This window comes from Nerophis ophidion, linkage group LG07, assembly GCF_033978795.1.
Source record: "Nerophis ophidion isolate RoL-2023_Sa linkage group LG07, RoL_Noph_v1.0, whole genome shotgun sequence".
Taxonomy (NCBI): Eukaryota; Metazoa; Chordata; class Actinopteri; order Syngnathiformes; family Syngnathidae; genus Nerophis; species Nerophis ophidion.
The window spans coordinates 53,603,704-53,616,859 of record NC_084617.1 but is presented as its reverse complement, the minus strand read 5'-3'; the positions used below and the strand labels follow the sequence as shown (position 1 = coordinate 53,616,859).

Genomic DNA, 13,156 nt, shown 5'->3' with positions numbered 1-13,156 from the left:
TAAGAAAAAAATGATTCTAATCAGACTAACACAACTGAACTTGTGGCCAAAAATAGAGCTCAAATGTACCTAAAAGAACAAAAAAATTCCCTAAGGTTTAAAAAGATATTTATGCTCAATTTTGATTGAATCACAGTATTATTGAATAACATCTTCCGTGTAGTGGTTTTTGTGACCGTTCCTAATATTTTGGTTTCACATTTCGCCACACCAAACTTGAAATATTGCGGCTTCACCAAATCACATATGTTTTTCTTTGATTAAGGATATCCTACAACATTTTTGCCCTAAATTAAGCATTTTCAAGCAAAAACTGGCTAAATAGACTAAAAATATAGATATTAAAGTAATATGGGCCACGTGATGAGACCAAACAAGATCAAGCCTTAGGCAGCGTTACAATATTGGATTAAAAGAGTGTAAGGGTGACTAAAAAGTGTAATTCAGGACTATTCATCTGGGGTCCCATGGGCCAAATCCTGCCCAGGAATGATACCAAAACGGCCCTCGAGTTCAATTCAAAACTTGGGAACAAACATTTTTGCAGCAGGTTTCTGAAAACACTGCAGTGCTCCTGTTGTATAGAAGAACTTTGACCACTAAACACGTTGGCACTGACATGTCGACTGGTTGGGAAAACTCATATGCACCCTCATGGATCCTGCCGAGAGTAAAGAGTTGGTCCACAGTTCCACGACCAAAACAAAAACCACACTGCTCCTCCTGAAGCTGAGGTTCGACTATCCGACACAGCCTCCTCTCCAGTACACCTGAATAGACCTTACCAGGAAGTCTGAGGAGTGTGATCTCACGATAGTTGGACCACACCACTCCGGTTCCCCTTTAAATAGAGGAACCACCACCCCATTCTCTCAATCCAGAGGCAGCGCCCCCGATGTCCACACAATGCTGCAGAGTCTTGTCAACCACGACAGCCCCACAGCATCCAGAGCCTCAAGGAACTTAACTATCTCGGCAGCCTCAGCTCCAGAAATAGGAAATAGCCCCACCGCAGAGTCCCCAGGCACTGCTTCCTCATTATAAGGTGTGCAGGTGGGATTAAGGAGGTCGTCGAAGTATTCCTTCCACCGATCCACAACATCCACAGTCGACGTCAGCAGCACATCATCCACACCACACACGGTGTTGACAGTGCACTGCTTCACCCTCCTGTGGCGGCGGATGGTGCTCCAGAATCGCTTTGAAGCCATTCGGAAGTCGTTATCCATGGCTTCTCCGAACTCCCCCCATGTCAGAGTTTTTGCGTCCGCGACCACTGAAGCCAAACACCGCTTGGCCTGTCGGTACCTATCCGCTTCCCCCGGAGTCCCATGAGCAAACAGGACCAGATAGCACTCCATAAGCTTAATAACATTCCTCACCGTTTGTGTCCACCAGCGGGTTCTGGGATTACCACCACGGCAGGCACCTACCACCTTGCAGCCACAGCTCCAATCAGCTGTCTCAGCAATAGTGACACAGAAAATGGCCCACTCGGACTCAAAATCCATACCATGTTCAAAGTTCTCCCGGTGGTGGGAATTGAAACTCTATCTAACTGGAGACTCTGCCATACGTTACCAGCAGACCCTTACAATATGTTAGGGCCTGCCAGGTCTGTCCGGCATCTTCCCACACCATCAAAGCCGACTCACAATCAGGTGGTGATCGACCCCTCTCTTCATCTGACTGACCACAAATCTGATGACACAACCACAGAGTCGATCATCAAACTGCGGTTTAGGGTGTCCTGGTGCCAAGTGCAAATATTGACATACTTATGTTTGAACATGCTGTTTGTTACGGACAATCTGACGAGCATAGAAGTTCAATAACAAAACATTACTCTGGTTCAGATCAGGGCGGCCGTTTCTCTCAATCACGCCTCTTGAGGTTTTCCCAAGGAGAACAAGGGAATCACCAGAGGGAACACTCTCCAGTACTCCCTCTAAGGACTCCCAAAAGGGCGGGTACTCTGAACTGTGTTTGGTGCGTAAACCCGTCCCCGCACCTGGAGGCGGTGAGTAGATACCCTTTCGTCTACTGGGTTAAACTCGAACGTGCAGGCTCCGTGCCGCGGGGCAACAAGCATTTCCACCTCTGCCCGTCAACTCACACTGCTGGCAACGCCAGAGTGGAAGACAGTCCATCCCCTATCGAGAGAACTGGTTCCAGAGCCCTTGCTATGTGCCGAAGTGAAACAGACTAGATCCTGCCGGAACTTCTCTATCTCGCTCACCAGCTCAGGCTCCTTCCCCCCTAGTGAGGTGATGTTCCACTTCCCAAGAGCTAGCTTCTGTAGCCGAGGATCAGACCGCCAAGGGCCCTGCCTTCGACTGCCGCTCAGCTCACAAAGCACCCAACTTCTATGGGTTGTGAGGCCATTGAAGGGAGGACCCATGTTGCCGCTTCAGACTGTGCCCAGCCGAGCCCCATGGAGGCAGGCCCGGCCACCAGGCGCTCGCCATCGAGCCCTACCTCCAGGCCTGGCTCCAGAGGGGGGCTCCAGTGACCCGCATCCAGGTGAGGCAAACCTTGGTCCTCAATTTTTTTCTTATTCACGGAAGTCTTTGAGCTGCTCTTTGTCGGGTTCCGCACCCAGGACCTGTTTGTCATGGAAGACCCTCCCAGAGGCTTTGAATCCCCGGACAACATAGGATCAGTGGGACACGCAAACTCCTCCACTACGGTAAGGTAGCACTTAGGGAGGAGTATTTATTTAGAAGGTTGGAGACAGTTTTTTTTGTTGCTAGAACCATGAAAATATTTTATTAATAATTGATGATTCCTACATTAGTGCAAATTAATTTATCGCGGTCATGTGTGTAACCAATTAACAGCGATAAAAGAGCGATTACTGTACATTAAAAAAGACCAAATATTAGAAAAAGCGCCCAGTGTGATACAGTGCAAATGTACACAATTGCAAGCTACATTTTATTAAATTCAGCCTTTAAATGAGCAACATATTTGTCAAAGTAACATTTACGATAGAGTTCTTGTAATTCAGGACTGTACAAAAAATGTTTTTATAAAGGGCAACATACTGAAAAATAAAGGAACATGGGGGACCACTTAGATACATTTTGTAGAGTTGATCTAAAATGAATCTACATTGTTTATGTACACTTTTGATTTATACAGTATGTGACCAAGCAAATAATGGTAGTGTTATATATAAAATATGCCTTTAATGAATTATTTGATTTTTCAGAACATGTCAAGGGCCAATAAAAAACTAGCTGCGAAGCGAAAATGGCCTATGGGCTGCATTTTGAACACCCCTGTTGTATTTGATAATTAGATTGTAAAAGTAGTCAAAATGTTGTGGCTGGTTTGGGTACATGCATTGTAAAGAATGTGAGCAAACACCTACCTTCTGCGGGTTAGGGATATATATTGTTGGCATTTCAAAACCACATTTGTTGAGACCTGGGCGGCGGCACAATTCCTGGACAATCTGCATCATCACTCTCTGCACATAAAAATTATTTTGGGATCAATTAGCTGACGTTTTTTTTAAATGACCAAAGTTAAAACACGCTGTCAGCTTACGCACTTGTCGATCGGTTTCCTTTCCAGCTTCGTCAGCTTTGCTGAGGTAGAACAACAGCTTGTCCCCACACTTCTCACTCAGCTTCTCCACAATGTTCAGCGTGCGCTTGCACAGCGCCTGACCCATGGGGTCAAAGAACACAAATATCAGGTCCGACTGCTCTCCTGCACAACAAAGAAACAATGAAACCTTACAAAATATATATATATAGTGCCCATTTTCCGCTATACAGAGGACTTACCTAACCATGTGATGGCGCTGTTAACATTAAAAGGGTAGATCATGTCCCCATCCACTAAGCCTGGTGTGTCCACAAAGGTCACAAGGCTGAACTTCTTCTGCTTGGAGGTGGATATCTCAGCAGATAGATAGTCCATAACACCTGTAATATAAAATACACAATTTGTGAGGCATGCAGAAGTAGGAAAATATCACATAAATTACGTACAACACAAGTATTTTTCAGAGTTAATCAACAAGAAACAGGTGTGTGCCAAATTCTGAATTAAATTGAAAAATGTCACTCGAATTCCAATCTATTCTATGAATTTTAAATGAGGTGGCAAATAGAAAGTAGAATTGCAATTTGAATTGAAAGAAGCAAAATCAAAATTCAAGGAAGTCCCAATTAATATTGTTGGTGTATTCCAGAATAGTATAGTCCATACATGACTGGTTCATATATTTTATAGAAATATTATTAATACTTGTACACATTACATTTTAATTACAGCAAATGAAAAAAAATTCTATAAGTCAGATATTATTTTTATGTATTATAACTTATAAATTGGGGAAAATAGTAGAGAAATACTTAATTTGCTATAATGTTTCACTTCATCCTAGAACTCAAAATGGTTGCCAAACCCTTTTAAGACATTTGTTTGAAAGCCTCTCAATTGACAAATTTGATTGAATAAATTATTGCATTGACCAACATTGTGTCATTTCTTGTTCATTTTGAAGTGAAAAGAATATTACAAATGGGTACTCAAAATGGAGGGAACATGAGGTTTAACTTTAGTGTTTGTAAACTAATTTAAGTAATTAAGCCAAAATCTTCCTGACACATGACAAATTATTTCGAGTACTTGGATAAAGGGAATTTCTCTAAATGGCAATGACTTTCATTCCACTTCCTCCAGTTACAGTTGAAAATCCTCTGGAACGGAGAGAATTCCATTCAATTCAAATTATCGAAATACATTTTGCACAAGCCAGATAGGAAAAACTAAAGTAGTGTACATAAAAAAATAAGACCACTTATTCGTATCTTTAAATGCATGCCATCTAGTTAAAAACAAGTATGGACAACATCGGACAAAACAACTACTCTAGTAATGACTTCATAAAGGAACATGAGTGATAATTTTAACACATACAGTACATGAATTTGCCAAGTTACAGTTCTCCCCTGCCCCATCCCCTGGTGTGGAGAGATCTGTTGTCATGGTTACACACAACAGCTCTTCAACTGGCAGCTTTAGCTAGGACATAAAGCTAGCCAGTGAAGAACGACTGTGAGGCAACGCACTTTGAGATTTCAACACTTCCACCAGAACAGGACAACTATTGAGACCTACCCGCCGCATTCTCGCACGACACTACTGACAAACCCCCTCTCTTTCTTCAAACACAGGCACACACACACACGATGACACTGAGGGGTATTTCACAGAGCGTAGCAGGTGTCAGAAGGCAACACAAATCACATCCTTGTGCTGCACATAGTGGAGATGCTCGATGTGGAACATTAGCATTCCCTTATGTTGCTCTCACATCAACATGGCCAACCAACATCAATGCAGCTATCAGACAGCACATAGCAAAGAGGTGTATCCTGTTAGGGATGCAACAATTATAGATTTTTGACTGTACGATTATAGTCGGAGTAATCACAGTTACACAATTATTAGGTATAGATTAGTTTCACAACAAAAAATTATAAAATCAGACACGAGCGATGTTGATGTTATTTATTACTGTCAGTAATAACAATAATAATTAATAACATTATAATAACAGTACAAAATAATAAATAAAAACACTTATTATTATTGTATTATTTATAAGACTAACATTAACTGTATTGATCCAGTGGAAAAATGCTACTCATAAACTCAAGTGTTATTGTCATCAACTGTCATTCATGCCTTTTTGTCATTTTCAATATTCTTTGTAATACTGTGTTAATAATAACTGGAATGCACATAATTCAATCCAATCACATAGTGTGGTTATCCTACAAGATCTTGATGTTGTGTTAGTGTTTTACACTTGCTATATTAATTTACAATGCCTATAGTTTATTCAACACAGGGGAAAAATTAATCGAACGTTAAATGTCACTGAATAAAGCCACTGACAAGTGAACCTGTTGCTGTTTGTTTACACTGAACTGACTCAACACTGAGGTACTGGTTGTAAGTGATACTTCCATATTTAACTCTTTACCATCTCAATTCTTCAGTAAGTAACTTGCCACTACCATAATTTAACTGTTATTATGTCTTACCTTTGCTTTGCCGGGTAAAGCTGGGTGGTGATGCCACAAATGCTGCACCATATTGGATGTATTAGACACATTAGCCGGTAATTTATTTCGGCATCTTTTGCAAATGAGTGAGCCACTGTCCTCTATTGTAATTGTTTAAGTACTCGAAATGTTATCACAATGTTGACTTTAGCTAATGTAGCATACTAGCGTCTCTCTTGATAAGTGCAAATAAGCGAGTGAACCGCTGGTGTAACTTTGTTTTTGTTTAGTACATGTTGTGTCGACCACTAGGCCACCTACTCAGTGGCCTAGTGGTTAGAGTGTCCGCCCTAAAATCGGTAGGTTGGGAGTTCAAACTCCGGCCGAGTCATACCAAAGACTATAAAAAAAATGGGACCCATTGCCTCCCTGCTTGGCACTCAGCATCAAGGGTTGGAATTGGGGGTTAAATCACCATTAATGATTCCCGGGCGTGGCACCGCTGATGCCCACTTCTCCCCTCACCTCCCAGGGGGTGATCAAGGGGATGGGTCAAATGCAGAGGACAAATTTCACCACACCTAGTGTTTGTGTGACAATCATTGGTTCTTTAACTTTAAAATAACATAGCATAATTTCCTCTTATAGTGAAGAGGACTGAAACACACTGTGTAGTGGGGCTGTTGCGATTAAATAACTGACTTTTATATTTACTCTTAATAGCAAAACCGGTTAATTGTTGCTATATTCTGCACAAAGCTGTTCCTTTGACATATAAGACATTTGTGTCAAGGTAAGTACAGAAGCCTAAAATATGTTTGACACTAATATAAACTATTGAAGTGATTCCCACAGCAACACCTGAGAGAGCTGAAGCTCACCAATTAGTGCTATGTTTCCATGAAGTGGATCCTGCGTATGATCCTGTAATAACGAAGGGAAGATCACTTCATAGAATAGACGGGCCCAACAAGACGCATTTAGAGAAAACCTAAAAATCTGCTATTAAAACTCCTGAGATGACGACTAGCGATAAGACTTTAAAGGATATCCCCCAACTGAATAATCAGCTGCCTTTTATGTAAGGATCCATACAGCATTTCTGATGAGTCATCTTCAGTTTTTCTGCAAGGCAAACAAATGCCTCTTCTCGAGCATTTCCAAGCGGTGGCACCACGTTTAAATTAAAAACAAAAAACAAAAAACAAAAAAAGCATCCTTGTATTCCAGAGCCGATCCGGCGAGGTTCCGGGGCCACAGAAGCAGAGCTGTGCTGTCTCTTATGGCTCGGACATTTCTCGGCAGCTCCTCCTGCCTACACCGCCCTGCTGTGACTCACACCGTACTGCCAGCACCCAGTGAACCTTCATTCCCACTGCACAAGCATACATCAATGCACAGACTCCCCCTACCGCACCCCACCCCCCGGACATCTCTGCATCCCTGCCACTGCCTCCCCTCGGCAGACACACCCAGACACGAGCAGCTTGTCATCCCCAGCCTCAAGACCACTGCCGATGCAGGAATAACAATTGTCTTAGAAGACTGATTTTAATCAGAGCGATTCCGTCATAATCATGTCAGGGACAAATAGTACTGATGTGCATTTGAAAGTCATTGGATGACTCAGGCATGATTGAGGTTTATTCACGATTTACGAGGAAGCATTGTGTGACAAAAGACATACGTACTGATAAATTAATGTGATAAAAGTCTTTACTTTGCACAGTAAAATCAATTGTCTTTTTGTGTCTGTTACAATAAGTAATCACATATTATCTTTAACAATGGACTAGGTCAGAGCATGGTGCTAACGTGGGGATCCAAAATGAGCGGTTATCTTTATGGAAAAAGGCTTACCTTTAAACTCAAGGAGCGGTCGAAAATGGGGGTATAGATGAAGTGTTGCATTCCCCTGTGAAAAAAAGGAAGAGGAGGAGAGAATTGATATGTAGTCGTTTCCTCAGCAGCAAGTCTGCTCTCTTTAGAGTGCTTGCAATATGATTTACTAGTCTTTCTCTCTGATATCAGAGCAGGAGAATATCTGCAAAGAATGTAGGTTCCTGCTGGGTCTGTTTATTCTAAGGATTTGCTGATCGGGAGATTTTTCTGAAAAAGTATGTGATCATCGTTGCCGATTAATGCATTTTATTGCCCAGCACAACTGCCGATCTCATCTGGCTGACACTGTATTTATTTTTGGTCTGCCGGCTGACAAAGTAGCTAGCAATTAGGTATCTCCGCACAGTGGGAAGCTGCTCCTCTAAACTATTAATAATCACCTGTGTTACTGCATTTCTTTGTATCTTAAGAAGTATCATTATCAAGTACCATTAACACTGGAGGACAAGGCTGAACATGTTACGTACAGAGGAAGAGAATAAGGTAGTTTAACTGTCAATACTTCTCAACAAAAAATACATTGAAAAATGTACAGTTAATGCACGTTATTGGTATCAGTATCGGCCATCTCCCTCATTAATGATCAGTTTCGGAATCGGCAGCATAAAACCCTAATCAGAACATCCCTATTCCATGTAAAGAGACCGTTTGTGTGAATTAGGTATTTCTCAACGGGGATAGCAAACTACTTAAACTAGCAACATTGTGGCGTCTGTCTCCTTTTATGGCCAATATTTCCTATGATGTAGAACATCACGGAGAGAAGCACTAAGTAAGTTTAAAGAAGTCTTACTTAAGATGAAAAGTACTGGACAATGGTGTCTCTCGGATAACCATGGCAATGGCAGATTGATACATGGATTTATAACAAAGATGTAAAAGTCTGGTCAAATGAGAAATGTGTGAGGAGCATGTCATTAAATGCAGCTCTTAACATCATGTTAAGGCTTGTTGTTGCTGGCATGACGTCAGGATGCAGAGACGGCAGGCGAAGTGCTGGTTAAATGTCCTCTTATTAGTGATAAATGAAGTAGCACCAGCTTGACCTACAGGTGATTAATATAGCTTCCAGCTCGGAATGAGATAAATCCAAAAACATAAGGGACACAACCTAACTGCACAGTGACGTACGGAAGATAATGAACCAGTGTCTGGGTGCTATAAACCAAACTCATTATTCTGGGGTCTGATTGCCTAAGAGACAGGTGTGGAGAGTAGCACCCGAAGCCAGGGGTGTTCATAGTGAGGCCTGGGGCCTTTCTTGGCCAGCAACCATTTTTATGGGCCCTTGACATGTTCTGAAATTTAAATGAATTCATTATTTTTATGGGCCCTTGACATGTTCTGAAATTTAAATGAATTCATTATGAATGAGGTGTATTATATATAACTATGGTTGGGCATCAAACATCGATGGGAACCAGGACTAACATTCCACTTCTCATGGAACTGTTAAATGTTTTTCATTTAGATTCCTAGTTTCGATGCCCGACTTAAACAAATAGCCACCACCAATGAAGAAGAAATAGCCTCAATAAACAAAGAAGAAAAAGCCACCACCAACAAGGAAGAAATAGCCACCGCCAACAAACAAGAAATAGTTGCACTAACGAAGACGAAATAGCTTCTGCTAACAAAGAATAAATAGCTGCCACCAATGAAGAAGAAATGGCTGGCACCAACAAAGAACGAGTCGCCACTAACGAAAAACAAACAGCTGCCACCTACAAAAAAGAAATAGCCGTTGTGAACAAAAAATAGCAGACGCCAATAAAGAATAAAAAGCGCCACTAACGCAGAAAAAAAAAGCCACCAACTACAAAGAAGAAATAGCTGCAACCAATGAGAAGAAATAACTGCCCCCCACAAAAAAATTGCTGCAGCCAACAAAACAGAAAAAGCAAGACCAACAAATAATAAATAGCCATCACCAACAAAGAAGAAATAGCCCGCACCAAAAAAGAAGAAATAATCGTCACTTACAAAAAAGAAGTAGCAGCCACCTTCAAAGAAGTAGCCGCCAAGCATTTGAGTTAGATTTTATATCGAACATGCAAACATACAACATGATACATCACAATTTCCAGTTTCTCTTTTCAACATGTTTGAAAAGGAGTAAGAAGAAGCAGAGCTTGTTTAATTCTACCCCTTTTCTTTTACATAACAGTTGCTAAAACTTTTGTTCACTTCTTGTTCTCAATTTTTTCACAATATACTGTAATCACAATAAAAATAAATAAATAAATAATAATTGGTGATGAACCGTAAGTTAAATTTCATGTGATGAAATGAATAAGATTATTTTGAGAATTAATGAATGGATGGATGAAATAAATTCAGAATGTTTACCATGGTTCTTCTTCTTTGTACTTTGTAAACACTAAGTTTGAAGAGTTTATTGAAGTGGATCATATTAGTCGATCGTTTGATTTATTTGGTTAATCCATTCGATAATTTAATTCCACTTACAGATATACTGAAGGTCTTAAGTCTTGTACGTACATACAAATCTTTTAAATTACATTTTTCTCTATGATTACATTTCTCTTCTTTTTTTTGAGAAGAATTGTTGTATATTCTTGGGTTGCAGGTTGTAGTTTGCTTTGTGTATAATTTTAGTTGTTTGCAAATTCACTATGTCGTGGAACTTCAGTATTTTTGATTCAATAAATAAAGGGTTCATATGTTCTCTATATCCAACATTATGTATTATTCGAACTGATCTTTTTTGTAACACCGTTAATGAATGAAGTGTAATTTTGTAGTTATTTCCCCATATTTCTACACAATAACTCAGATATGGTAACACTAGCGAGCAGCAGAGAATATGAAGTGATTTTTGGTCTAGAAAATGTTTTGCTTTATTCATTATTGATGTGTTTCTTGCCACTCTATGTTGTATATGTTTTACATGAGATTTCCAGTTCAATTTATCATCAATCATTTTACCTAGAAATTTGGTTTCATTTACTCTTTCAATTTCTATTCCGTCTATTTGTATTTGTGTTTGACTTTCTCTTGTACTGTTACCGAATAGCATTATTTTAGTTCTACTAAGATTCAACGATAGTCTGTTTTTGTCAAACCATGTTTTTGATTTGTTAATTTATTCTGTTATTTCTATTATCTTCTGTGTTCTCTCCTTAACAAAACACTATTGTATCATCCACGAATAATACTAACTTTAAATCTTTTGTAACTTTACAAATGTCATTTATATAGAGAATGAATAATTTAGGTCTTAGTATTATTCCTGAGGTACACCACATGATATTTAAGCACCCTTTGAGGAAAAAAAGAGGACAAATGACAAAAAAAGAAAATTTTTATGGGCACAAAGCGCTGCCATGCATGTCCCGAAAGAACATTTTGAAAATCAAGACATTTCCTGCAACTGGGTGCATTTCTACACTATATTTGACCTTTAGATTCATTCTCATCTACCAACCTCTTTAGGCTCTTTTTGACACTTAGTTGTCCAATTTTATTATTTTAAATAGACAATTTCCTAACATTATTATCATTGAAAATGTCAGGTAAAATTCTATAACATGCATGCTAAGACTCTATTCTGTAGCCACGCCACTTCGGGTATTTATACTTTCGGTGTTGTGATCTCTGTTTACGTTGCAACAGAACAAGAAAAAACAGAAGGGAATCTATTAAAATAAAAACTATTGATCGGAAATCAACACAAAATACAAGGAAAATGCAGGAAACAATGAAATAATGTAGAAACTACAGAAAAGATCAATATAGGGTGAAACCAATGACATGTTAATGTACTATTACACATGTACAGAGAAGAATGTTAAAAATGTACTTTAACCAGTCAGTTAATCAACATCTTGTGGTGGCAATGGTTTGACATTGGAACAAATTCGAGCTAATGTTATTATTTAATATGGGGAAAAAACAATTTAAAATTGAAATGTAGATTGTTACGACAAATGTTCACTGTGTTTTTTGTTTTAGTTACTGCTTGTATTTTGTGTGCGTGTATGTCTGTCTGTATGTGGCCACTGGTCGGCCCTAACATGCCAAAGGAGATGTGCTGGCAAACAAGCCAATAATGAATAGATCAACCTTCACAAGGGACATCCGAATTTCACACAAACACCAAACTGCATGGTAGCATTCCTTCCTACTTGAAAGTAGCATGCACTTCTTCTTACCGTCAATGATTCTCTTTTACGCCCACTTGTGATGAATGTGAAGCCCTGCGTTTCAATGGCAACACCAGTTTTTTGGATATGCTCCTCAACATACCTAAAACGAGAGTAAATGCATACGATATTCTAAATGCTAGTGTAGCATTTTTTGAAGATACATCAATTTTTATACAGTCTTTTGCAGTAGTTCTCAAATGGGGGTATGCCTACCCCTGAGGGTACTTGAAGGTATGCCAAGGGGTACGTGAAATTTAAAAATAATAAATTCTAAAAATAGCAACAATTCAAAAATCCTTTATAAATATATTTATTGAATGATACTTCAACAAAATATGAATGTAAGTTCATAAACTGAGAAAAGAAATGCAACAATGCAATATTCAGTGTTGACAGCTAGATTTGTTGTAAACATGTTCCATAAATGGACTTTTGTGCTCGTCAGTTTGTCCATAACAAACACCATGTTCAAACATAAGGGTGTCCATATGTGCACTTGGCACCAGGACACCCTAGGCCGCAGTTCCATGATCGACTTTGTAGTTGTGTCATCGGGTTTGCGGCCTCATGTTATGGACACTCGGGTGAAGAGAGGGGCGGAGCTTTCTACCGATCACCACCTGGTGGTGAGTTGGCTGCGATGGTGGGGGAGGATGCCGGACAGACCTGGAAGGCCCAAACGCATTGTGAGGGTCTGCTGGGAACGTCTGGCAGAGTCTCCTGTCAGACAAAGTTTCAATTCCCACCTCCGGAAGAACTTTGAACATGTCACGAGGGAGGTGCTGGACATTGAGTCCGAGTGGACCATGTTCCGCACCTCTATTGTCGAGGCGGCAGATCGGAGCTGTGGCCGCAAGGTAGTTGGTGCCTGTCGTGGCGGCAATCCTAAAACCCCTTGGTGGACACCAGCGGTGAGGGATGCCGTCAAGCTGAAGAAGGAGTCCTATCGGGTCCTTTTGGCTCATAGGACTCCGGAGGCAGTGGACAGGTACCGACAGGCCAAGCGGTGTGCAGCTTCAGCGGTCGCGGAGGCAAAAACTCGGACATGGGGAA

The 13,156-nt window shown here is 40.3% G+C and overlaps 1 protein-coding gene across 2 annotated transcripts in view; it reads right to left on the bottom strand.

Moving 5' to 3' along the window:
- LOC133556503 (uncharacterized) overlaps nt 1-13,156 on the bottom strand; it is a 47,473-nt gene that overhangs the window by 24,477 nt on the left and 9,840 nt on the right. For both annotated transcript variants that reach the window (XM_061906483.1, XM_061906482.1), the window contains exons 3-7: nt 12,110-12,203; nt 7,893-7,947; nt 3,798-3,938; nt 3,560-3,720; nt 3,377-3,475 (exon numbers count right to left, since the gene is read on the bottom strand). In XM_061906483.1, coding sequence (XP_061762467.1) covers nt 3,377-3,475; nt 3,560-3,720; nt 3,798-3,938; nt 7,893-7,947; nt 12,110-12,203 — 550 coding nt within the window. The remainder of the gene's footprint in view (nt 1-3,376; nt 3,476-3,559; nt 3,721-3,797; nt 3,939-7,892; nt 7,948-12,109; nt 12,204-13,156) is intronic.